Genomic DNA, 27,548 nt, shown 5'->3' on the forward strand with positions numbered 1-27,548 from the left:
GGTGGTGGTGGTGGTGGTGGTAGTAGTACCCACACCTAGATTACTTGATAAAAGAACTGGAAAAGATTCAAAGGAAAGCAGCACGATTTGCTCTGTGTGATTTCCAGCAACAGGGTAGTGGTAGGGAAATGTTGCAAACTTTGTGCTGGGAAGATTTGGGAGTGAGGAGACAAGCTGCTCAACTAAGGGATATGTACCAAGTTGTCAGTGGGGAGATGATGTGGAATGATATTTGTAGACAAATAAGCTTGAGTGGAGGTTTTAAAGGTAGGAAAGATATGAAGTTCAAGTATGAAATTAAGAGGACAAATTAGGGCAAATTTTCATTTATAGGATGAGAAATTGTTATTGGAATAATCTATCAAGAGAAATGATAAAATTCCAAGTTCTTTGACATCATTTAAGAAAAGACTAGGTAAATAATTGATAGGGAATCTGCCACCTGAGCAACGGCCCTAAATGTGGTTCATTGAGTGAGTGAATGAATGACTTCTCTCCTACGGTGTTGATTACATGCACTTTATTTTATTAATCCTCATTTCGTTATCTTTATGCTTTTTTTTTTTTTTTTTGTCATATTTTATAACATTCTAATCAATGAATTTTCTGCTCGTAATATCACCAGATCTGTTCTATGGGTTTTTCTTTCCTCTCCTCTTTTTCACTCTTAGTATTTTCCTATTATATCTTCCAGATATATGCTAAACTACAAGAATGAGAGGTTGCAACCTTGCCTGATAATTTCCAAGTCCGATTTTACTGTATTAAAACAAAGTTTGTAGAACTTGCAGACATATACCGTATTTCACGGCATAATCGTCGCCACCGCGTAATCGTCGCATCCTTTATTTTCAATACAAAAATCGGACTTTAAACCTTTAATTACATAATCGTCGCACGTCCAAATTTTGTTCACTAATCTGGTTAAAAGGTAAATGGAACTGCAACGTAAGTTGCACATGAATGCGCAGTTTAAATACGTGTATGGTTTACGGGCAATTTGGCAACACAGTCACGTTTGCGACATGTTGCACAACGTATAAATAAATAATACCGGTATATGTACGACGCATGGCTTACCGGTAGACTATCGGCAGTTTGACAACGTGGTCGCGAGACAGTGTACTATTTATTCACCACCTACATATTATGCTTACCGGTAGGCTATCGGCAGTTTGACAACGTGGTCGCGAGACAGTGTAGTATTTATTCACCACATACATATTATGAGTTCCCATTTGAAATACGTAAGGCTGTAAGTTATCGCTTATCGGCAACGTCGCCAGGAAATACTGGCTAGGTAGGTTGAATGGACCTCGAACCAGCCCTCAGATACAGGTAAAATTCCCTGACCCGGCCGTGAATTGAACCCGAGGCCTCCGTGTAAGAGGCAAGCACACTACCCCTACACCATGGGGCTGGCTCCTGTGTTATTGCGCACGAAGTGAAATCCAAGACGATAACGCAGATTTCCACGGAATTATTCAGCCGAATTATTTACGATGTCTCAGTTGTCATCGCTAGACTCTTATCTTACCTACTACTACGTCATACGTGTCCGGGCATGGGATGAAAACTTTTATCCAAGCAGTCAAGATAATTATTAGCCAATGCTATTAAAGTTTTATTTTATAAACTCGTCAGTCTTGTAATGTAAAATCATCAATAACTGGGAAGAAATATTAACCTAATTACCGTATGTTTAAAAGAAATTGAAAAAAATTAATGTTTGTTACTGACGTCTCGGAATACAGTCAACTATAGAGTAGATCTACACCGCGCTAGCTAGAGCTCCGGTTTGCAAGCTTTGCGCAAGCGCAGTAGTGTGTCGCAACCAATGAGCTAAACTGATAAATTGTTGCATGCTTCCTTGCTGCCTAACAGTATTGGCTGCTCTGGAATGGACAGATCACAGATGCATTTATTTGTTTCAGATTTACGTGCTTACTGTAGACATGTGTGCGTGAGAATTCAAGTTTTTAATTTGTGTTTTGGGTGTTTGCAGAAATAATTTGTTTTAATAGTGAACAATTACGGAAAGTCATTTATATCGCAAAACATTAACGTGTGAAGCATTTATATTTTTATGGGTAAATATAGAAACTATTCTGCGGGCTTCAAGCTAAGCGTAATTGCCTTCGCTGAACAGCACGGGAACAGAACTGCAGAAAGAAAATTTTCTGTGAGTGAAAAGTTGGTGCGTGACTGGCGGAAAGTAAAAAACAAGCTAAAAAGCACAAACCCTTCTAGACGCGCGTTTAGAGGTCCTAAAACAGGGAAGTTTCCTATAATTGACGAAGAAGTGTTTAGGTACGTCAGTGAAATACGTAACAATGGCTGCAGTGTATCATATGAATGTTACAAATTAAGGGACAGGAGGTAGCGCGCAAACACAACATACCGGTAACTCAGTTTAAGGCGACTCGTGGGTGGATTAAGGGGTTCATGCGACGACACAATCTGTCAGTGCGAAGGAGAACAACACTAAGCCAAAAGTTGCCTGCTGATTACACGGACAAGATTGTAAATTTTCACCGATTTGTCATACGTTTGCGCAAGGAAACTTCGTACTTGCTTTCTCAAATCGGTAATGCCGATCAGACTCCAATCTTTTTTGATATGCCTCGCAACAGCACTATTGCGCTAAAAGGATCACGGAGTGTATTAATGAAAACCAGCGGTAGTGAGAAGTTGCGATGCACGGCAATCCTAGCCATTACAGCTGACGGGAGAAAGTTGCCGCCTTACATCATTTTCAAGAGGAAAACGATGCCTAAGAATATACAGTTTCCCCGTGGAATTCATGTACGAGTGCAACCAAAGGGTTGGATGGACGTAGAACTCATGCTGGACTGGGTTAAAACTGTGTGGAATAGAAGACCTGGTGCACTACTAAAACAACCAGCTCTGCTTGTTTTAGATAGTTTCCGAGGTCATCTCGTGAACGAAGTGAAGCAAATTCTCACTACAAATAAGACACGACAGATAGTCATTCCTGGTGGCCTAACATCTGCTTTGCAGCCACTAGACGTATGTGTTAATAAACCCTTTAAAGACCACTTACGTCGATTTTACAACGAGTGGATGATGAGCGGCGATCAGCAATTGACGCCCGCCGGAAATATCAGGCGTCCACCCTTGGACTTGTTATGCTCGTGGGTGAAGAAGAGTTGGGATCTTATACCACCTGAACTAGTCTCCAAGAGCTTCAAAAGGACTGGGATTTCGAATGTACTAGACGGTTCCGAAGATGACGCAGTGTGGCAGGGAGACGAAAAATCTGATACTGGTATTAACAGAGGCGAGGACGGCGCATCAGATAGCGAAACCTGCGATAGCGACACCTAAGATTTGGAATAAATTGCGTACCGGTAAGTCCGCATTTCACAACAAAGCGATAATTTTTTGCAAGTGTAATATTTTAACTTTAATACTCAAATTAATGACAAATTAACTTAATACGTTCATTTTTATTTTCAGGTTGGAAAATCGTTCACCAAATTGTTGCGAAAAATTATGAATTTTGTTTTAGACTATTTTAATTATTTTGATGTATAAACGCGAGTATTACGTGCATCTTAAATTTGTATCAAATACAATTTAGTTATAAATACATTTTTTGAGTAATACAAATACTGGTATTAAATATTCATCGTATAATGGTCGCACCCTACAATTTTTTTCGAAAATTTTGGTATAAAAAGTGCGACGATTATGCCGTGAAATACGGTATGCCAGGCTAAAATACAGAGCTTCACTATTAATGTAATGCCTTAACATGTTAATGGTTACTCAAGCTCTTGCGCCCATCAAGTACTGTCAGTAATTCAAGTAAGTTCTGTAAAGAAACTAGTAATCAGCTATACAGTTCCTGGTTTAAAAAGCTACAACTTTCTACAGCTTATTCTAAGTATTTCTGAGGTTCATTGGAGCCACCCTGCTCATTTAAGTTTTTGACTGGAGTTTAAGGCTGGATGTCCTTCTTGACACTGTGTAAGTTTTCAAGTAAAAAGTCTACTCTAGAATTCACTGGAAACCTCGGATTTCTGTATTTCCATGGGATTCTGTTTTTCAGTCTTACTTCAAGTTAATAAAATAACTGTTTAGTATTGGATGGCAGAATTTTCTTTTTAGTTTTACTTTTATTAATGTTTGTTGGAAAGTATGGAGCGATGTGTAATAGAATGCAATGGATATTATTTTATGTTTATATCTGTATGAAAAATTGAAATTGGTATGTTTCAGCTTGGAAGCCATTTGCAGAAGTAAGTGTAGTACGTCGTATTATGGAGCACTCTCCCGTAAACCAGTTCAAGTACTTCAAAGTTTTGATCCAGGAATTTCATGTGAAGATTGATATCGGATTCGTCAATAGCATTCTAGAAATGTTTCAAGCAGAAGAGTTAACTGTCGCGCAAGAGGTAATTTTCCTTCAAAGCTCACCATGGATATTGATTGATACAAATATTTTTAATATTACTTCTATTCCTATGTCTACAAAACTTGTCTTGTGTTCAACAGAATTTAGTTTATAAAAAGATACGACCATAAATAGGAGCACACAATGTGATAACGGCAATGTCAGGTCAACATTGGAAAAAACGACTAGGACAAACATGAAAACCCCTGACAAGACAATCTCCACACCTTCATTCTCTACTGTCTTTTCTACTCTTTTCTACTCTCTTTTCTCATCCATCCCAAGTCTTCTGTATCCATTTCTTTTCAGCCCCAGATATGTGCGTTTCTGCTTTCCAGCTTCATCAGGAGGACAGGCTTCAATGCTCCCTGAAAGCCCATCTTAATAGATCTTCAGTTTTGATGTGAGAAGTGTGGGATAAGGAGAAGGCCAGATAAATACAGGAAAAAGGAAGAGAAAGAGAGAAATCATTCTCCTGGCATTTTTCCTGCGGCAGTGCATGGTCCGCTTCTTTGCACATCATTCTCCATTCAGTCATGTTAGTAGCATTATCAGATCTGACACCCACGATCTTCATGTTTTCCTTCAGACGGCTAGGCTGAGTGGCTCAGACGGTTGAGGCGCTGACCTTCTGACTTGCATTTTGACGGGTTCAATCCTGGCTGGGTCCAGTGGTATTTGAAGTTTATAAAATACGTCAGACTCGTGTTGGTAGATTTACTGGCACGTAAAAAAGGCTATTGCTGGACTAAATTCTGGCACCTCAGCATCTACGAAAACCGTAAAAATAGTTGATGGTATGTAAAAACTAATAACATTATTATTCCTTCAGACGATCAAGCTATTGTTTCTTGGGTTGGCTTGTGGTCAATTTTCATGCCATCTCAGGTGAGCTTCTCACATTTTGTCAGAAATTGATGCAGCTCCCATCCTTTGACTAATATGGTCATTTCTGACATGGTTCAGTTGCATTTGCCCTAACAACCAATGTAGCATTGTTATTTCTATTCCGTGTCTTATTGAAGCTGGCCAGCATTCTGAACCATAGAGTGCAACAGGTCTGTTCATGGATTTATACACTTTCCCATGAAGTAATCAGGTATTTTCTAGTTGCTGAGAACTCGGTGACTTGCCGCCATTTCATCCACGCCGAGTTTACTTGTGCTCGAGCATCACCACCTGAGCTGATGTAGAAACTGAGGTATATAAATTGGGTGGTTTTAACAAGATGTTGACCATTAGAAAATCTGTTTATGGGTCACATTCAAGGTAGTCGATTTTCTTATTATTGAGCTGCAGACCATTTTCACTCATGATCATTCCAGCACTGTATCCTATCTTCTATGGTCTGACTGGATTTTTTCACCAAGAAACATTTTGTCATCATAGAAGATGAGATGTTTGGATGGCTGATGTTACAGTTTATATGCACAGGATGAAAAGCAGAGGTGAAAGTGTAGATCCTTACTGGACCCCAACACTGATTGGAAATGAAGGTGAAGTTCTTGCTGGGCAATGAATGATATTTGTGACATCTTGGTACAGAATTTCGACTCATTGGACATAGAATTCTGGGGCTTCATGTATTCAGGGTGCCCTTCAGATAAGTTCATGTAGCACCTTATTGAAAGCTTTCTCCAGGTCCAGAAAGGCCAGATATCATGTTTTGGTCTTCCCTATGCTTTTCTATGGGTAGGCAGGCTGTATGGATTGCATCCATTGTACTAAGCCCCTTGATAAAACCTCATTGGTTTGGAGATATCTGGACAATATTATGTAGTTGACTGTCTATAATCTTACATTCAACGTGTAACACTTTATTCCTCCCTGTCAATACTTAACAATTTATTTTACTACCATCCATACATATTTCAGGGCCGGGCTGAGTGGCTCAGACGGTTAAGGCGCTAGCCTTCTAACCCCAACTAGGCAGGTTCGATCCTGGCTCAGTCCTGTGGTATTTGAAGGTGCTCAAATACGACAGCCCTGTGTTGGTAGATTTACTGGCACGTAAAAGAACTCCTGCGGGACGAAATTCCGGCACCTCGGCATCTCCGAAGACCGTAAAAGTAGTTAGTGGGACGTAAAGCAAATAACATTATCATCATTATCATATTTCAGGAGCTCAAAATTCTATCTTCTTTAGCAGTGCTAAACATCAAAATACTTAAGAGTTTTACATCTATACAATACTAAATTTTTAATACCAATAAAATGGTCCGTTATTGGACATCATAAATTTTCCAGCTTACTCATTCCTGGTTGCCTCACAGACTTACTCAAAACGAGTTAAGTGAGTTAACTGGAAAATTATAATGTCCAATAACGGACCATTTATATTGTTATAAATTTACTCGTTCGGGACAAATATTTCAGGTTCCCTATGGGAATCAACATCTTTTTAATTATTAATCCTACCTCTTTAACATCATTTAGACATCCATAACACTATTAAAATTATTGATCATTTCTCTAGACAAGATTTTTTATGAACATGGGCTGTCCTTGGAGACCATTGATCGCAAATTTCGTTATGGAAAAGTTTGAACAAACAGCACTGAGACCACACCACTGAAACCTAAGGTGTGGCTGCACTACATAGATGATGCCTTTGTAATCTGGAGCCACGGACAGGAACAACTACAGCTCTTCTACAGCATCTGAATGGTACGAACACCAATATTCAGTTCACTATGGAGACAGAAAACAAAGGCAAACTCCCTTTCCACGATGTTCTGGTAATGAAGACAGCCAACTTAAACTTGGGACACACAGTGTACCGCAAGTCAACCCACACAGACCGCTATCTTCAGAAGACTTCCAACCACCACCCACGACAAAAATATGGAGTGATTTAGACACTAGCTGACCATGCAAGGAGAATTTGTCAACCTTAGCACTTCAATGAGGAGCTCTGCCACCTCAATATGGCCCTACTCACTATCGGGTACAGCCATAAAGATATCCAGGGAGCATTCCATCCCAGACTTCCAACAACCAGGGGGAAAAAAGAGGAGCAGCTGGCAGCTAAAAAGCCTTTCTGCCATATACTGGGAAGACAACTGACAGAATAGGGAGGCTACTGGAGTTCCCTTGAGTAAAAACCGTATATAGACCAAAAAAGAAAATCCAAGAACTACTTATAGGTGTGCTAAAGACAAGTACCATCTGCTCTTCACAGCAGGTGTCTACAAGATCCTGTGCAGCTGTGGCCTAGTACACATAGGCACTACAAAATTGCATTGCCTCACGACTGAAGGAGCATAACACACATACAATACAATACAATACAATACAATTGATTTATTTTGTCTGGCAAGATTAAGGCCATTAGGCCCTCTCTTCCATCTAACCAGAAAATACAGTATCTACAGGTGCAAAATTAAAATAAATACACTTACAATTGAAACATCTTTCAACTACTAAACAATACAATATTATGATAAAAAATAAAAATAGGAAAAAAATAGGAGAATGATGATGATGATGATGATGATTATTTACACAATTATGACATGATTAGCTAAATTCTATTATCCTTTGTAATAACATTGGGATTATATAACGTCTATAGTTTGAGAAAGGCTAAATCTACAGTATTTCCATAATATTACTTAGTAGGTAGCGGTGACAAAGTTGCCTAAAACTAGCAGGTGAGGCTCCTCTGACAGAGACGGGCAGTGCATTCCATTGTCGTGCCGAAGAAATAACAAATGAGTTGAGTTTGTGTATCGTGTGGTGCGGTGAGGTGGAATAGATAAGAGTGTATCAGATTTTGACAGTGTTCCAAAACTGTGATTGGATGAGAGGTGGTGAAACTGACTGTACGAGTAGGGAGGTGAGCATGAGGAGAGTATTCGACGAAGAAGGCATAAAGCGTGAAGATTACGGCGCTGTTTGAGTTTTAGCCAACCGAGTTCATCGTAGGCAGGTGTAACATGGTCAAAGTAACGTTGGTCACATATTTAGCGAACACAGGCGTTTTGCACGCATTGTAGTTTGTCGTTAAAGTAGCAGTCAGGTCATTGTACACAGCATCACAGTAGTCGAAATGAGGTAATACCAGAGTGCAAATGAGGCGTTCTTTTAATACTCGAGAAAATATGTTGCGAAATCTTCTAAGTGAGTTAAGTGTCGCAAATCCTTTCCTGGAGATGTTGGTAACCTGCTGCTTCCAAGAAAGATGTTCGTCTATAAGAACGCCGAGATCTTTGACAGATTCGCTGAAATCAATGGGTGAATTTTGTAGGTAGAATTTTGGTAAAGTGAAGTTGCTTATGGTTTTTGAAAAAAGCCGAGGATATGAAATTATTATAGCTTGAGATTTTACGTTATTTATTCTTCTAAGTCCATGCATGTCAGTCCAGTTACAGATTTCTTTTAAGTCTCTATTGAAATTTTTAATTTCATCGGTTAGTCTTTCCGGTTCACAGTGCAAGTATAATTGTATATCGTCAGAGTACATGTGGTGTCTGCAGCTGTTTACCAACGGTGTAATATCATTGATATAGGCAGAAAATAGAAGCAGTCCTAGGACAGACTTCTGTGGAACACCAACCTCTACGGATCGCCAGGATGAATATTCATTATTGTTATTTCTTACACACTGCAGACGACCGCGGAGGTATGAATTCATCCACTGAAGATTGTTTGCCAAGAACTGGAGTTTAAATAGTTTGGAAATTAGTATGTCTATCTCAACTGAGTCAAAAAGCTTTAGAGAAGTCAAGAAGAGCTAGGATGGTAACTTGTCTTTTGTCCATCGCATTGCGAATGTCATCTGTAACCTTAAGTAGTGCAGTACTAGTGCTGTGGTTACGTTGAAAACCAGACTGGTGTTCGTCAAGAATATCGTGTATTTGCAAGTAGTTGGAGACTTGTTGGTGTACAATGAATTCTACGGCCTTTGAAAGGACCGATAGTATGCTCACAGGTCTGTAGTTAAAATTGAAATAATAAATAGAGGTTCAACCTTTTATCTATAAACACAGGTCTGTAGTCGGTTACGTCTTCAGGCGGTGATTTTTTAGCAAGTGTGATGACAACGGCAGCTTTCCATTAGGAGGGATACGTGCCAGTCATTAGTGAATGGTTAAATATGTGAGTTATAGTAGGTAAAATTATATCAATTATTGTCTTAATAAGTTCTATTCTATGTTGTCTATCCCTTTGGACTTTGATTTTATTCTAAATATGGCTTGTTTAACTTGCGGGGGTGTCGCATGTAAAAAGAATTTTTCTCTGTCACGTGCAGGGGAGTTGTAATTGCTGTATAGTGTTCTATGTTTCCTTTCTCTGTCGATAGTATGTCCGGGAGTGGTAAAATATGTATTGAGGGAGTCCAGGGATATATCAATAGGATGATCGTCTCTTTGTTTACCTATTCCCATGTGTCTTAGTTCTTTCCAGGCCATAGCAGGTCTAGTCTTTTGTTTTAGCAGGGTATGTGTATGTCTAATTCTAGCGTTGCGTACTGCCTGCAGTGTTTTATTTTGTAGCCGTTTAAATGTGTCAAAATTGTCATGTGTCGGTTGTCGCTTAAACTTTCTATGTGCGGCATCTCGTTTTGCCATTAACTCCTTTAGCTCTAAGTTTAGCCACGGTGTTGGGGCTCACGTTACCCGTACTGTTTTCGGTGGGGCGTGTCGATCATAGAGCGCTGTCAGATATTCGTTAAATGTGTTTACTTTAATGTCAATGTTGTCAACTGTCAGTATATGGTGCCATGGAACATCTAGTGCATCTTCAGTGAACTTACTGTAGTCAATTTTAGAGAGATCTCTGAATGTAATAGTCCTTGGTTTTGTCTTTTGGGTCTTTAAGGAGTAGGATATGTATATTAGGTCATGAGCTGAAATTCGTGGTACAGATGTCTGTCCGTGTTGTAGTACTTTGTCTGTATTCTTGACAATCATTAAGTCAATTGTCGTGTGTGACATGGTGGTGTGGTGAGTAAGGAGTGTTTGCAAAATGCTCATATCGCAAGATGTCGTCATGCTTATAAGCTGCAGACACTCGGCATTGTTGTTTCCGGTGTCTGTGTTAAAGTCGCCCATGACAATTACATGTTCATATTGCAGGAGTACGCATAACAATGCATTCTCTACGTCCTCCAAATGTCCAATCGCAGGTGGCTTGTACACCACACAGACAGCACATTTCTGATGGGCTACGATTATTTTCAAGAGCAGGAACTCGGGTCGTCTATTGTATTCACTATCTGAACATGCAATTATCTTAGGCTTTAAACTGATTTTGACTATCGCTGCTACACCTCCTCCCCTCTTTCCAGCTGTGTCGTTCCGAAGTAAACAGTAGCCAGGTATGTTGAAAGTCTTCGAAGGGATCAGATCATGAAGCCAGGTTTCAGTGAGAAGGCAAATATCAAATACGTCCAGGATAAGTTCTTTAAGTTCGTGGAAATGGGCAGACAATGAATGTACATTTAGATGAGCTGCTGACAAGACCTAGTGTTTACAGAGCACTATGTCTTCTGGTATGGGCTAGAGTAATTTTGTTACTTTCATTGATCTGTCTCTGTCTTATACTTGGCTTTGACAATATGAAAGTGACTAAGGTATGAACGATGCTAGTAATGCCATTCCTTCTGCAGCCAGTCCCTGCTATGAATGGTGTGAAAATGTTGCTCATAGGGTCGGTTGGTGCAAGCATTTCAGTGGGCATCGCAGACTGATATGTAATAGCAACTGCTGGCTCGGTGAGGAAAGCAACGGGAAACTACCTCACTCCTCATTTCCCTAGTACGCCTCTTCAGTAATGCCTAGGCCATCTATGACAGCTGATGGCGGAGCTGTTGAGGATCCAGCTAGCCTTAGGGCTGAAGACTGAACATACACACATATGGAGACCTTTAGGGAAAGAGGAAACTTTACCTAGGAGCAGGTCTCTAGTTGTGAGGGAAGGAAGGGGGGTAATTCCAGAAGGGGTCAGTGGACAGTTGTCACAAGGTCGTGTTCTGTTTGTGGAGAGAGGAGGGGTGAGTGAGGCCTTGAAAGGGATTGTGGCTGGGAAGGAATGTCCAGTACTGTCAGAGGAGAGTAACCCATTAGTTCTCTTAGCCACCGTATGAAAAATGAATAATTATGTGAATGAGATAATCTAACTACAGTGAGCTAATCTAATTAGATTACGCTAAGGTGGTATTTAAATAAAATTAAATATAATAAATAAAGATCAGCACAGTGAAGTGAATTGTCCGTTTAGTTGCTGTCTGTATCCTCCGGTAAGTCACACAGCCGGTTAATGCACACTTTGCCCTCATCAGGTTTCTTAATGATGATATCACCGTCTGCAGTCCAACGGTTGCTTACATGGAAACGTTGGATGGCGGCCTTCAGTATGGAGAGTCTAGCGGACGTGAGATCTTCGCGGATGGTAACATGAGTGTCCTTTAGTCTCCTTTTGTTACAGAATACTTCTTGTCGTGTATGATAGGAAGTAAACTTGACAATGATAGGCTGAGTTTTCCCTACTGATTTAGGCCCAACACGGTGACTTCTCTCAATATCATTGATATTTATATTCACGCCTATATATCTGAAGACTTTTATGGCAAGTTTGTCAGTATTTTCTTGTGAGCTCTCCTGCACTCCAAAGATTCTAAGGTTATTTCTCCTACTATATTGTTTGAGAAAGTTGCTTCTAGCTTCGAATTGTGACCTGAGTGCCTGGATTTCCTTGTCCCGACACTAAAGTTTGATAGCCGGCTAGGACAAGCAGAAAGATCATCAGTTGCTGAACACTCGCTGCTAGCAGACCATGACATACAAGAAAAAGCAACGGCTGATCAGTTGTCTGTCTCCACCAAGGCAGATCAACATACATCGGGCTCCTTAATGCTTCAATCATTGGCCAAAGAACAGCCAATCAGCGGCTGCCCCTCCACCATGGTGGACCAATAGGCAAGCAGTGCACCATAGCCTGTACTATATAATAAGGTGGAATTGTAACGCCACTCCATTCCATTGTGAGCTTTGCTGCTGTCAAAGTCAGACAGAAGCCTTGATAGTGCCGAACGCAGTTTTTGGTGAAACACCGGGACCGTTACTTGATCTTGGATCATGGCCTACAAGCCCGAAAAATACTGACATGATTCATAACGCCAGCCGTAAAGCCTCAATTGCTAAGGAATTGGATTAATGGGAAGAGACTATTAATCCCTTTCGGTGTGCCCTGATCTGGAGGGAGCCTACTGATCATAAAACAAACTGCTACTTTTGCATGGTACCTCCTGTCCACCAGGGCATTTCTAAGAAAAACAAGCAAACAGTTGTGTATCCCAACATTACGTCCACCATACATCCAGGTGCACATAGAGGAGGACTACCAGGACGTGAACTACCAAATGAATTAAATGTTAATTCTAACGAGGAGGAATGAAGTAGCAGTGGACATGACTCTCCTGGGCCTAGTACATCCAAGGATCCTGAGTTTATTCCTTATATGGCTTCTAGTGAGCCTCACAGACTTACTCAAAATGAGTTGACTTATCTCAGAGATTTAGATCTTTCCAAAAGTAAAGCTGAGATTTTATCACGGTTGCAAGAATGGAATTTACTAGAAGTGAATGTAAAAATCTCAGTCTACCAGCAGAGGGAGCAAACATTCAGTCCCTTTTTTACTATGCAAAACAAACTTGAGAAGTGTGTAAATATGCATGGTCTCATGGAAGCGCTTAAATTTGATAACGACCCTGAACACTGGAGACTGTTCAGTGACTCCTCTGGTATGAATTAAAAAGCAGTGCTTCTCCATATCGGGAATGCACTTCCTTCAGTCCCAATTGGATATGCTATTCAAATGAAGGTGTCTTCTCCTTGAGGCCAATAAGTACCATCATTTTCAATGGCAAGTGTGTGGTGATGTGAAAGTTGTATCACTGCTGCTAGGTATGCACAAGTACAACTGCTTTATATGTGAGCAGGATAGCAGGGCTTGTGCTTCTCATTATACAAAACTGAGTGGTCCCTCAGAAAAGCCCTTACACCAGGTGTGAAGAATGTCACAAATGAACCATTGATTGATCCTAAAAAGGTATTACTTTTGCCATACATATAAAACAGGACTCAAGAAAATTAACCAAGAGGATGGGGCTTTCAAATATTGAAGATGAAAATTTCCTCAATTAAGTGAAGCCAAGGTCAAGGAGGGTATCTTTATTGCATCGCAGATTCAGGAGCTTTTCAGAGACAACCAGTTTGATAAATCCTTCATGGCAATGAGAAGGCTGCATGGGAAAGTTTTAAGAGTCTTTGCTCACAATTATTGGGGGGCGGGAGAGGAAGAGTACCAAATTATGAAGAAGTTGTAGGTGAGATGTTGTCATGTTATGAAAAACTTGGTTGTAACATCTCTTAAAATCTACTTCCTTCATGCCCCTCTTAACTTCTTCCCAGAAAATTGTACATCTGTAAGTGATGAACATGGTGAATGATTTCACCAAGACAATGCAGGCTATTTTAGTGGACTGCTGCTGGACTATCATGAGAGATACTCTGGAGACAGTCTACAAACGATAAGCAAAGCGAAAACGCTCATTATGAATGTATCACTTTGCAGATTTTTGTTGGAAAGTGACTACAAATGTGTAGCTTATTTCTCTACATGTGTGGCTTGTTTCTATCAGGTCAACTATGAGAATATTGTCTTTACTTATTTATTTTGCTGTTGCAAAAGTAAACATATTTGCTGCATTTAATTAACTTTTTCATAGTATTTTTCTGTGTATATCTGAAAATATGCATTTTTAACATATCTCAGCTGTTATAAGTTCATAGTAATTTAGCCTTTTTCGATTCAGAATTTGACAGCTTCATTTTACTATACATTGAATTGTAATCTACAAGCACTTATTTCCAACACTGGAGCTAAGTATTTGTTGAGATAGTAATATTTACTCATATTATGCACAAATGAATATGAAAATTCAAACTGAAGTTGTTTACATTCATCAAAACTTACTGAATAGTGCAATTGTCTGATAGATATTTCTTAAGAAGTCACAGATACAGATATTGAAATTGGGATCTGAAAACTACTCTTAAATAAAATCTGCTAGGAAAGTTATTATTATTGTTGTTGTTGTTGTTGTTGTTGTTATAGATAATGACTCCTCAACACACATGTGAATTTACCGCAAATATCTAGTCCAACCCGTAATATGTATCATTTAGAGTTGAAAAGTTATTGAGTAAAAGTAATCGAATTACTTGTAACAATTATAATTTTTATAATTGTTACTTGTAATCATTACATTCTAGTAATTGATGTACATCGCACAGAAGCAGAAAATGGAAAAAATAAATGACGAAGAAGTAGAAGAAAACCTTTTCAGTTCTACTACAGCAGAAGCAGTAACTTCACCAGTTCTGGTACTTTCTTATATCTCCTGTACTTCCAAAGATATTCATGATTTCACCAATCATGTTCTTAAAATTAAACATAGGTATTCCTTCAAGTGGCCCTGTAAGGTGTCTTTCAGTAGATGAACTTTGCCCCGAAGACGTCGAGAATTAGCAATGAGAATCTTTCGAACCGATTAACATTTATTTTCAAAGTAAATTGTAAAAGATTTGAAATGCTGAGTCATTAATTAAAATTATTAAGTAATTAAAAATGGGATAAGATAATTTTGGAACAAAGTGAAAACACAAAATGAAGTAATATCTTTTCCTTGCAAATTTAGTATTATTCTAGACCATTGCAAAAAAATGTCAGTGATGTCCTTAAAGAGTAATTGTAAAGTAATTGTAATTGTAATTTTTCTCATTACTTGTTGAAAAAATATTTGTAATTATAATAGAGTAAAATATTTCTCATGTAACTGTAATTCAGTCCAATTACTTTTTTCTTGCACTCCTCCCATCACTGATCATTGGAATAAAACAAGGTTAACACAAAAACTAGTAGGGCCCCACTGCAACAAAGTTACAGAATGAACATAGTATGAAACTGAAACATCTACAGGGGTAGACTGATGATATCCATACTGCTTGATCTTACCTCCATACTATTTTGCTATTTGTTGAATGTAGCACCAACACATCAAAGGTTTTCGGCGACAGGAAGATGGGAAAGGCTAGGATTGGAGAAAGGTAGCGGCCATGGCCTTAATTAAGGGACAGCCCCAGCATTTGTCTTACGGGCTACTGACGGTGGGATTCAACCCCACTATATCCCAAATGCAATCCTGCGTACCTGCTGAAATGCAAATGCGGCGGAAATTACAGCAAGGATTATAACTTCACTTCCAATGAACTGTATCTTATTATGACAAATTACATAATTAGCATACCTTGCACTTCTCCATAATCACATACAGTATTTGCATTATAAAACAAAGTTTGCAGACAGTTTGTTTGACAGTCTTCAAGTAAAATAAATAAGAATGTGGCGCTGAAAATCTGCCACCATCCCTGTTGCACTCCTTTCAGAAATATTGATTTGTTATGTACCATATAACCTTACTTTACATTGTTTCGACACTCACTTTGACATCATATGAAATAATCTTCATGTTGATCCTTATTGATGAACAATTAGAATGTATATGAATATCCACCTAATAAATACACTTTATTGATGTGACTATATAAACACCACCCTACATGGGACTAGTTTTGACCTTAAACTAGGTCGTCTTCAGCCATATAATGTCTGACTTGTTGGCTGAATGGTCAGCATACTGGTCTTTGGTTCATAGTGTCCCGGTTTGATTTCCAGCCGGGTCGGGAATTTCAACCTTCATTGGTTAATTCCATTGGCCCGGGGGCTGGGTGTTTGTGCTGTCTCCAACATCCCTGCAACTCACACACTACACATAACACTATCCTCCACCACAATAACACGCAGTTACCTACACATGGCAGATGCCGCCCACCCTCGTGGGAGGGTCTGCCTTACAAGGGCTGCACTCGACTAGAAATAGCCACACGAAATTATTATTATTATTATTATTATTATTATTATTATTATAGCCATATAATCTAATAGTGACATATGTATTCACATAATACCAATATAAATGGTCCGTTATTGGACATTATAAATTTTCCAGCTAGCTCATTCTTGGTTGCCAGCGTTTCGCCCTCGTGTGCTAGGGTGGGAATCAACATCTGTATCATCTGATGGCCATGCAGGCATCAATTTTTAGTGATGAGACAAAGTCTCTTAGTGCATTGGCACTGCCGGTGACTCCAGTTAGCCTACGCAGTGGCCTCCACGGTATGCACTAGCCAGCGTATTGGTAGGTGTGCTAGGTACCAACTGACGAGCCCACCCTAGCACACGAGGGCGAAACGCTGGCAACCAAGAATGGGCTAGCTGGAAAATTTATAATGTCCAATAACGGACCATTTATATTGGTATTATAAATTTGCTCATTCAGGACAAATATTTCATATTCCCTATGGGAATCAACATCTATATCATCTGATGGCCATGCAGGCATCAATTTTTAGTGATGAGACAAAGTCTCTTAGTGCATTGGCACTGCTGGTGGCTCCAGTTAGCCTACGCAGTGGCCTCCACGGTATGCACTAGCCAGCGTATTGGTAGGTGTGCTAGGTACCAACTGACGAGCCCACCCTAGCACACGAGGGCGAAACGCTGGCAACCAAGAATGAGCTAGCTGGAAAATTTATAATGTCCAATAACGGACCATTTATATTGGTATTATAAATTTGCTCATTCAGGACAAATATTTCATATTCCCTATGGGAATCAACATCTATATCATATGTATTCACATAGTATGTTCCCTAAAACAGTTATGAAACTCAGTCTTAAAATCTAATGGTACATGTATATTGAAACGTTATGGTTTATTCCATAAAGAACATAATCACATACAGTATTTAGAACACAAATTCTTCTGTGTTAAAATTACATCCATTTGACATCTCATAATATGTTTAAAATGTTATGAATGTTGTGATCTATCTCATCACATAACATCTTGTTGAATCATGAGAAATATAATTTATTAATGATGATGTGTTCATAACATGGATCTTGTTGGACATCTGAGGTGTCTGAGAGGAAGTTATTAAAGATCCATAAATAATATAACATATATAATGGAAATGATGGTTCATGGTCACTGTAGTCACATCCTAGTTCCTGAACCATGGGCAACAGCTGAGTGGCCTATTAAGTGGTCCTGAGAGTCGGGATACAACTTGATACGGAAGAGGAGTGGACATCTCAGACATATTCTTAGTCATGGCCTCCTTGTGCTCAGGCGACTAGGATTATACAATCCACCATGGTCCCTAACCCGATAGAGGAGAGATCCTCACTCGGACTATGTGTAAGTAGGGTAACATCCAGCTTCACAGAGAATATTTTAAGCAAGCCTTGGACCTATGGGAGTAATGGAGTCCCACTCCCATTTGATAGGCGAGAGACTACTTGGAAACAACTTGGCAAACAAAATGGAATTCGATGGGGATCTATCAATATTAATGGGGCTTATGGAAAAAAGAAAATAGAACTATCTGAGTCAGCAAAGAGGATGCATCTGGATGTGCTAGGACTGAATGATATTCAGGTAAGGGGAGATAACGAGGAAGATATAGGAGATTATAAAGTGTACTTGGCGGGTGTTGAAAAGGAAAGGGCAGAGTGTGGGGTAGCGCTGTTTATCAGGAATACTATTGCACGCAACATCATTTCTGTTCGGCACATAAATGAGCGAATAATGTGGGTAGATTTGGCACTTGGAGGAATTAGGACGAGAATCGTCTCAGTGTATTCACCATGTGAGGGTGCAGGTGAGGATGAACTTGACAAGTTTCATGAAACATTGAGCGATATCGTAGTCCGGGTCAACAGCAGGGATAGGATAGTGCTAATGGGCAATTTCAATGCGAGAACTGGAAATAGAACTGAAGGACACAAAAAGGTGAATGGTAATGTGGGGAAGATATGAAAGCTAATAGGAATGGTAAGCGTTTGCTGGACTTCTGTGCTAGTATGGATTTAGCAGTTACGATTATATTCTTCAAGCAAAAGGCTATTCACCGCTACACATGGGAGGGTAGGGGTACCAGATCCATTATAGAGTATATCTTACTTGCTTTGAATTCAGGAAATCTGTTAGGAATGTGCGAGTATTCCGGGGATTTGTTGATGATACAGACCACCATCTGTATCTCTAGGCCTAGGATAGAGAAAATGAAATCTGTCTGCAAAAGAATAAGGGTAGAAAATCTCCAGGACGAGGAAATTAGAAGTACATGGATATGATTAGTGAGAAGTTCCAAACAGTGGACAGTAAGCAGGTTCAGGATATAGAAAGAGAACGGATGGCATACAGGGATGCTGTAGTGGAAACAGCAAGGAAATGCCTAGGAAAAACTGTGTAGATGGGCAAAAGTGAACGTCTTGGTGGAATGATGAAGTGAGAGCAGCTTGTAAACGTAAAAGGAAGGCTCATCAGAAATAGCTCCAAACAAGGGCTGATGCAGATAGGGAATTATACATAGATGAAAGAAACAGAGCGAAACAAATAGTTGTTGAATCCAAAAACAAGTCGTGGGAAGATTTTGGTAATAACCTGGAAAGGCTAGGTCAAGTAGCAGGGAAACCTTTCTGGACTGTAATAAAGAATCTTAGGAAGGGATGGGAAAAGGAAATGAACAGTGTTTTGGGTAATTCAGGTGAACTCATAATAGATCCCAGGGAATCAATCACTAGAGAGGTGGAGGGAATATTTTGAACATCTTGTCAATATAAAAGAAAATCTTCCAGGTGGTGTCACAAACAACCGAGCTCATGGGGAGGTGGAAAATGATGGTGAAATTATGCTTGTGGAAGTAGAAAGGATAGTAAATAAACTCCATTTTCTTAAAGCAGCAGGAACAGATGGAATTAGACCTGAAATGAAGAAGTATAGTGGGAAGGCAGGGATGAAATGACTTCATAGAGTAATAAGATTAGCACGGAGTGTTGGTAAGGTACCTTCAGATTATACAAAAGCAGTAATTACACCTATCTATAAGTAAGGGAATAGGAAAAATTGTAACAAATATTGAGATATCTCATTGATTAGTATACCAGGCAAAGTATTCACTGGCATCTTGGAAAGGAGAGTGCGATCAATGGTTGAGAAGAAGTTGGATGAAAACCAGTGTGGTTTTCGGACCACAGAGGGATCAGATTTTCAGTATGCAGCATGCAATTGAAAAATGCTACGAGAGGAATAGACAGTTATGTTTTGTAGATCTAGGGAAGGCATATGCCAGGATACAGAGGGGAAAGACGTTCGCCATTATGGGAGACTATGGGATTAAGGGTAAATTATTAAAATCAATCAAAGGCATTTATTGGCAATTGGGCTGCAGTGAGAATTGATGGTAGAATGAGTTCTTAGTTCAGGCTACTTACAGGGGTTAGACAAGGCTGCAATCTTTCACCCTTGTTGTTCATATTTTACATGTATCATCTGCTGAAAGGTATGAAGTGGTAGGGAGGGATTCGGTTAGGTGGAAATGTAGTAAGCAGTCTGGCCTATGCTGACGACTTGATCTTAATGGCAGATTGTGCCGAAAGCCTGCAGTGTAATATCTTGGAACATTAAAATAGGTGCAATTAGTATGGTATGAAAATTAGCCTTTCGAAGACTAAACTGATGTAAGTAGGTAAGAAAACCAAGAAAATTGTATGCCCGATAGGTGATACAAAGCTGGAACAGGTAGATGATTTCAAGTATTTAGGGTGTGTGTTCTCTCAGGATGGTAATATAGTAAATGAGATTGAATCAAGGTGCTGTTAAGCTAATGCAGTGAGCTTGCAGTTGCGATCAACAGTATTCTGTAAGAAGGAAGTCGGCTCCTGGAGAAAACTGTACTTTGGTCTGTTTTCAGACCAACTTTGCTTTATGGGAGTGAAAGCTGGGTGGACTCAGGATATCTTAATTCATAAGTTAGAAGTAACAGACATGAAAGAAGCGAGAATGATTGCTGGTACAAACAGGTAGGATCAATGGCGGAAGGGTACTCGGAATGAGAAGATAAAGGCTAATTTAGGAATGAACTCGTAGATGAAGCTGTACACACAAACCGGCTTTGGTGGTAGGGCAGGATGAAAATGGAGCAGGATAGGTTACCTAGAAGAATAATGGACTCTTATGGAGGGTAAGAAAAGTAGAGGGGACCAAGAGGACGATGGTTAGAGGTATAGAACTAAATTAGGCCACAGCACTAGTTGCAAATAGAGGATTGTGGCTAAATTGAGTAAATTCACAGAAGCTTGCAGACTGAACGCTGAAAGGCATAACGGTCTATAATGATGTATGTATGTATGTATGTATGTATGTATGTATGTATAATGGCAATGATGTCCAGTTTATAAATATTGTCGGATACATGTCCCAATAACTGTCAGCTACATTGGAAAGAATCTTACGGCAATTACTAACGTGAATTTTTACACTTTGAGGTTCGGGGTTCAGTTTCTGTACTATTACTGTGTATTGAAAGTTGTCATTGCAAATATACAGAGTTGGAAAATATATTCACATCATTTATTTATTTTTAGTGCATATCTGTTGGGTCTCTGATACTTAATGTAATGAACAAAAAAAACTTGACCTAATTACTCTCGTTTTGTCTGTACATGGAGAAAAATAATATTTATTTATTTATTTATTTTTAGACTCAGCAGTTTAATGAAGATAGGAAACTTGTAGATCAGCCTCTGCTGGCTCATGTGACTTTGAAATCCTCTACAGAGCAGAAGCATTTCTTTGATCTTCTTCACTTCTCACCTCTCAAGGTTTGTAAATTACTCTTTTTATATATTATTTTAGTGTATATTTGAGCATGGATATAGAGTGTAAAAAGGAACTGTACCAGTTTTCAGAAATTTTTTTTGGCACTGACAACAGTCCTTCTTTTGTACATCATGGGACATTTACAATCCCCCACTTTCTTTTCTATGTACTTAACATCAGGATCTAACCATAGTTGAATTTTCTGAGCTCAAAGTGAATAGGAACTTGGCTTAAAATGAAGCAACATCCATGTTAATGAATGAAGGTCAAAGTGTAACAATGTATATAGACATTTTAAAATTAAAAATATATGTGAATTATGCACTTCTAGGCACCCAAGAAAGTTAAAACTTGGTACCAGAGAACATGAAATCTCCATGATCTGTAGAAAAATGAAAATTTCCCAAAACTCACCAGTGAGGCCAAGCTCATGGGGTAAACATTCCTGACATCACATGAGAGCCAGGAGATCTTTTCAGATAGACTGGCTGCCAGAATATTATTCTTGCTCGCTTAGCACCACCCAGGGGTTACGTGTAGAGTACTTTAAGGTTATACCACAAACGTGAGCAACATCAACCCCCTTGGCTGACTTCCTTATACCATCAGAAACAGTGTTTGAATGAATGGAAAGGCTGGACATTCTGATATGAAATTGTTTTGTTATTGTAATATATTCAATTGTAAACACGTAGATTTTATGCCATACGCTAAATAAATAATAATGCGTAAACATTCCTTCACTAGATGGGGAACTTTATTCCAAAGCAGTGACCTATAACGTTAGTGGGCTTAAAAGATTCATGAGAGTCTAAATTAACCCCAAGAATGTGTTAAGGGAAACTTTTGAGTTATTAAAGAGGTAATCTGTAATAGAATTCAAAGTATTGTACCGCAACTAAAGTAACTCATTCAGTAGATTTATTGTTTATTTTTTTCTCAAAAATATAAACTGATTACCGCATTTACTTGTGTATTAGACCCCCTTGGCTTTTCGAGGCAAAAAAAAGAAAAAATCTTGCATACAAGGACCCCCTCCGACGTAATTCGTCAAATAATGATTCCACTTCAAAGAGGGTACAAGCCTTATGCAGCTCTGATGATATTTCACAAATTTGTGAACAGTTTTGTCCGTACGACCCACGCAATGAAAATACGCGTTGAAATCATGCGGTACATCTGTGCTTCGTAGTTAAGAAGTGTCCGCCTACATAGCATAGGCCTACTGCAGGTCTGACGGCGTCGCAGAAAGAGATGAATAGTTTCGTGTCCGACCCACGCATTGCAAGCATGCATCAGTCATGTATATGTGTCTGTTTTTTGTAGTTAAGAATGTCCGCCACTGTAATGGTTAGCACAATTAGCTGCCATTCTTGGAAGCCTGAGATCGATTCCCAGTACCGTATTCCCAAAGATTTATGAATGACAGGAAGGTTGATTTGCCGTAAAAATGGTACATGCAACTCCCTTCCACTGGGGGGACCTGTCTAAAAAAGAACTGAACCACCTTGGGATGAGAAAACGAGTTTACTTCAGTTAAGAAATATTCACAGTTGTTGCTAGGCCTATTAATATAAGCAGGCGAGCTCATTAACAAAGTGATTGTTTAATATCTCGTAACTCGGGCCAATATAGGCTTTTTGGGAGAGAAGTTGGTTTAAAACATGATAAGAACAATCCAATCATAATTGTTTTACTCGCCAATGTACTTAACAAATAATAGTAATATTGATTTTTTTTTTTGTCACCACATACTTTCAATGATTTTCGGAGACTCCAAACAAAACATATTAGGGTATGCATTAACAAAAAAATGAGAGACAACGAACGTACAACATTATGATAAGAAAACACATTACCGCCACACCTGTAGATATCCATAAATTCGGCAAACTTTCCTGTTATTTATTTTTATTATTTCCGTCGTGGAACTTTCGGCACTATCCAGGCGATAGCATACCTAACCTAAACAATGCGGTCTCTCTTATCTCATTTACAGCTGTTTTGGTAAATCCGGATGTGATAAATGTAGAGAACAAGCATGAAATATACTTAAAAATAAGGGTCTGGCTTTCAACAGCAGCAGTTATCACAAGAATGCTTCCAGTCACTATGTATTACCGGTACATTCGGAAATACAATTCGTAACATACACTAGTTATCAGCTGGTGGTTTGAAGTACTTTCAACAACATGGCTTTATTCAGGTTTTAGACTTTCTATGGGCTGCTTAGTATCTTGTGGTTCAAATTGAATAGAGAAATAAGATGATTGGGACTCTACAGTTTCTTGCCAAATTCTCTTTCTGTTTTCACATAGGGATTGTAAAAGCTGTTTCTGGATCACCATTGGCTGCAAATTCTTTGAAGAGACTTTTACTCTCCTCATTCCTGCTGGGAATACAGTATATTGTTTGCAATATCCTCTTGGAATACATTGTTTTGCTGCACACTGCATACTGATGAACATGCTGTAGTTACTATGAATAGGTGTTATCCTTTGTATGTTACAGTCAGTTTTTTTAAAGAATTCATTCCAATTGTCTTTCATAACACATTGGAGATGGCCTTATTAGTATGTGCTACCCTCCAGAAATTGCTGTATTTTTATTGGTTTTTGAAATTTTTGCAGTGCTAGGGAAAGCAGTAATTGTAATAAGTTTTGGAATATTTAGAAAGATCATACTTTCCTCCACACACACACAAAAAAAGTTTTAATTACAAGATTGTAGCAATATTTAAATATAAATTTATGGATATACAGTAATAAGTTCTACAAATGAGAACAATTCCGATGCAATTATGGAAGCCAGTTAGGTTAATATTTTGAAATTTGATAAATATTGAGAACACATCTACTAAAACATACGAATACAGGTTCTAACCTAATTGATAAATTGACACTGGTACCCTTGTTTATAACCAGTAATTTGTTTTCCTGCCATTCATCTCCTGCGATGGGCTCGCATAGAGTTCCTGCAGGTTGTCATCCATACATGGGAAACAGCCCAAATTTTCAGGAAGCTGTATAAACTATATTGCAGAACACACTGCACACCAGCTTGAAATTAGCTCATTATGTATGTTTACTTGTCTGAGCTGTCAAAATCATGGCGTTCCCTTGATTGCTATCCTCATCCTCGATTTCAGAACCCATGTCTTCCATAAGAACATCCAGTGTGGATTCATCATCGAAATTTCATACACTTGAATTAGACATACTAGATATTCATGAGAATGACACAAGCAAACCTACCTCTCTTTTTGTCCATACACACGTACGTACCTTCACGCTAATTTCACAGCTGAGAGTGAACGATTACCCAGCATCTATTTATATAGGATTATGACTCTGTTATCAATACCTTGAAAGATCATCTCTCGGCTTATGCTCGTACCTAGTACATTTTATGCTTATAGAAGCATCCAACAGTATTTTGGTGAAGTCCCAGCTCTCTGAAACTGCGACTACTGTTTTTAGCTACAGTGAAAACATGCACCCGTAGATTCTCCGAGCTCCATTAGCAGCAATAAAATAACTCGTTCGTAGGTTCTATGGGCGGCGTCTTCATTGTGTTAAAATTCCATCCCTGTTTTGGGCAGGAGTGAACGATGGGCACAAGCAATCCAGAGTGGTCTGTGCTGACTGTGAAGAAAGTGCTATGCATCGTATATTACTGAGTAAGTGTTGTGACTGTGTTACAAAACGGAGATCCGGGGTGTATTCTTTATTCCACCATGCGCAAGAGAAGGAAGCCTTATCCGTGGCATCATAGATAGGTTTAAGGTTTTCACTTTCCATCCAGTCAGTGATCTTTTCCCTATTATCAACCTTGTATCCTCAGAGTGTGTGCTGGCTATTGAAGTTTCCGCAATTATACTAAGATTTTATAATGTTAGAATTGTGGTTAGATGGCAAGAGTGTTGACTACTTTCAAGTCACAGACTTTGAAGTACTGTATTTCCCGGCATAATCGTCGCACGTCCAAATTTTGTTCACCAATCTGGTTAAAAGGTAAATGGAACTGCAATGTAAGTTGCACATGAATGCGCAATTTAAATACGCGTATGGTTTATGGGCAATTTGGCAACACAGTCACATTTGTGAGATGTTGCACAACGTATAAATAAATAATACCGGTATATGTACGACGCATGGCTTACCGGTAGGCTATCGACAGTTTGACAATGTGGTCGCGAGACAGTGTACAATTTATTCATCACCTATATATTATGAGTTCTCATTTGAAATACGTAAGGCTGTAAGTTATCGCTTATCAGCAACGTCGCCAGGAAATACCGGTACCAACACACACTTCTCTTCTAGTAGACAAGAGATCTGATAGAATTCTGCATTATTACAACCCCCCCCCCCCCCCGGCGCAACAGTTGCGAAGGACCTTGGCCTAGCAAGCGACCGCTGCTCAGCCCAAAGGCCTGCAGATTACGAGGTGTCGTATGGTCAGCACGACGAATCCTCACGGCTGTTATCCTTGGCTCTCTAGACTGGGGCCGCCATCTTACCGTCGCTCCTCAATTGTAATCACGTAGGTTGAGTGGAGCTTGAACCAGCCCTCAGATACAGGTAAAATTCCCTGACCCGGCCGTGAATTGAACCCGGGGCCTCCGTGTAAGAAGCAGGGACGTTACCCCTACACCATGGGGTCGGTTCCTGCGTTATTGCGCCTAAAGTGAAATCCAAGACGATAACGCAGATTTCCACGGAATTATTCAGCTCACGGTCAGCCAAATTATTTATGATGTCTCGGTTTTCATCGCTAGACTCTTCTTACTACTACGTCATGAGTGTCCGGGCATGGGATGAAAACTTTTACCCAAGTAGTCAAAATAATTATCATCCAATGGTATTAAAGTTTTATTTTATAAACTCGTCAGTAATGTAATGTAAAATCATCAATATCTGGGAAGAAATATTAACCTAATTACCGTATGTTTAAAAGAAATTGAAAAAATGAATGTTTGTTACTGACGTCTTGGAACACAGTCAACTACAGTAGATCTACACCGTGCTAGCTAGAGCGATGTATGAAGACGTCCGTGCTCTGGTTTGTGAGCTTTGCGCAAGCGCACTAGTGTGTCGCAACCAATGAGCTCAACTGATAACAAATTGCTGCATGCTTCCTTGCTGCCTAACAGTATTGGCTGCTCTGGAATGGACAGATCACAGATGCATTTATTTGTTTGTGACTGACGTGATTACTGTAGACATGTGTGCATGAGAATTTAAGTTTTTAATTTGTGTTTGGGGTGTTTGTAGAAATAATTTGTTTTAATAGTGAACAATTACGGAAAGTCATTTATATTGCAAAACATTAGCGTGTGAAGCATTTATAAGCAATTATGGCTAAATATAGAAACTATTCTGCGGGCTTCAAGCTAAGCATAATTGCCTTCACTGAACAGCACGGGAACAGAGCTGCAGGAAGAAACTTTTCAGTGAGTGAAAAGTTGGTGCGTGACTGGTAGAAATTAAAAAACAAGCTAAAGAGCACAAACCCTTCTAGATGCGTGTGTAGAGGTCCTAAAACAGGGAAGTTTCCTATAATTGATGAAGAAGTGTTTATGTACATCAATGAAATACGTAGCGATGGCTGCAGTGTATCATATGAAATGTTATTATTATTATTATTACTTACAAATTAAGGGACGGGAGGTAGCGCGCAAACACAACATAACTCGGTTTAAGGCGAGTCGTGGGTGGATTAAGGTGTTCATGCGACGACACAATCTGTCAGTGCGAAGGAGAACAACACTAAGCCAAAAGTTGCCTGCTGATTACACGGAAAAGATTGCAAATTTTCACCGATTTGTCATACATTTGCACAAGGAAACTTCGTACTTGCTTTCTCAAATCGGTAATGCCGGTCAGACTCCAGTCTTTTTAGATATGCCTCGCAACAGCACTATTCCGCTAAAAGGATCACGGAGTGTATTAATGAAAACCAGCGGTAGTGAGAAGTTGCGATGCACGGCAATGCTAGGCATGACAGCTGACAGAAGAAAGTTGCCGCCTTACATCATTTTCAAGAGGAAAACGATGCCTAAGAATATACAGTTTCCCCGTGGAATTCATGTACGAGTGCAACCAAAGGATTGGATGGACGTAGAACTCTTGCTGGACTGGGTTAAAACTGTGTGGGTTACAAGACTTGGTGCACTACTAAAACAACCAGCTCTGCTTGTTTTAGATAGTTTCCGAGGTCACCTCGTGAACGAAGTGAAGCAACTTCTCAGTAAAAATAAGACACGACAGATAGTCATTCCTGGTGGCCTAACATCTGCTTTGCAGCCACTAGTCGTATGTATTAATAAAT

The 27,548-nt window shown here is 39.3% G+C and overlaps 1 protein-coding gene across 1 annotated transcript in view; it reads left to right on the forward strand.

The window, feature by feature from the left end:
• Window positions 1-27,548, forward strand: part of LOC136884060 (intermembrane lipid transfer protein Vps13) — an 816,621-nt gene that overhangs the window by 679,932 nt on the left and 109,141 nt on the right. Inside the window, exons 48-49 of the mRNA XM_067156088.2 lie at window positions 4,246-4,421; window positions 21,098-21,217. Of these exons, the coding sequence (XP_067012189.2) occupies window positions 4,246-4,421; window positions 21,098-21,217 (296 nt within the window). The remainder of the gene's footprint in view (window positions 1-4,245; window positions 4,422-21,097; window positions 21,218-27,548) is intronic.

Source organism: Anabrus simplex, chromosome 1 (genome assembly GCF_040414725.1).
Source record: "Anabrus simplex isolate iqAnaSimp1 chromosome 1, ASM4041472v1, whole genome shotgun sequence".
In the NCBI taxonomy this organism is placed as follows: Eukaryota; Metazoa; Arthropoda; class Insecta; order Orthoptera; family Tettigoniidae; genus Anabrus; species Anabrus simplex.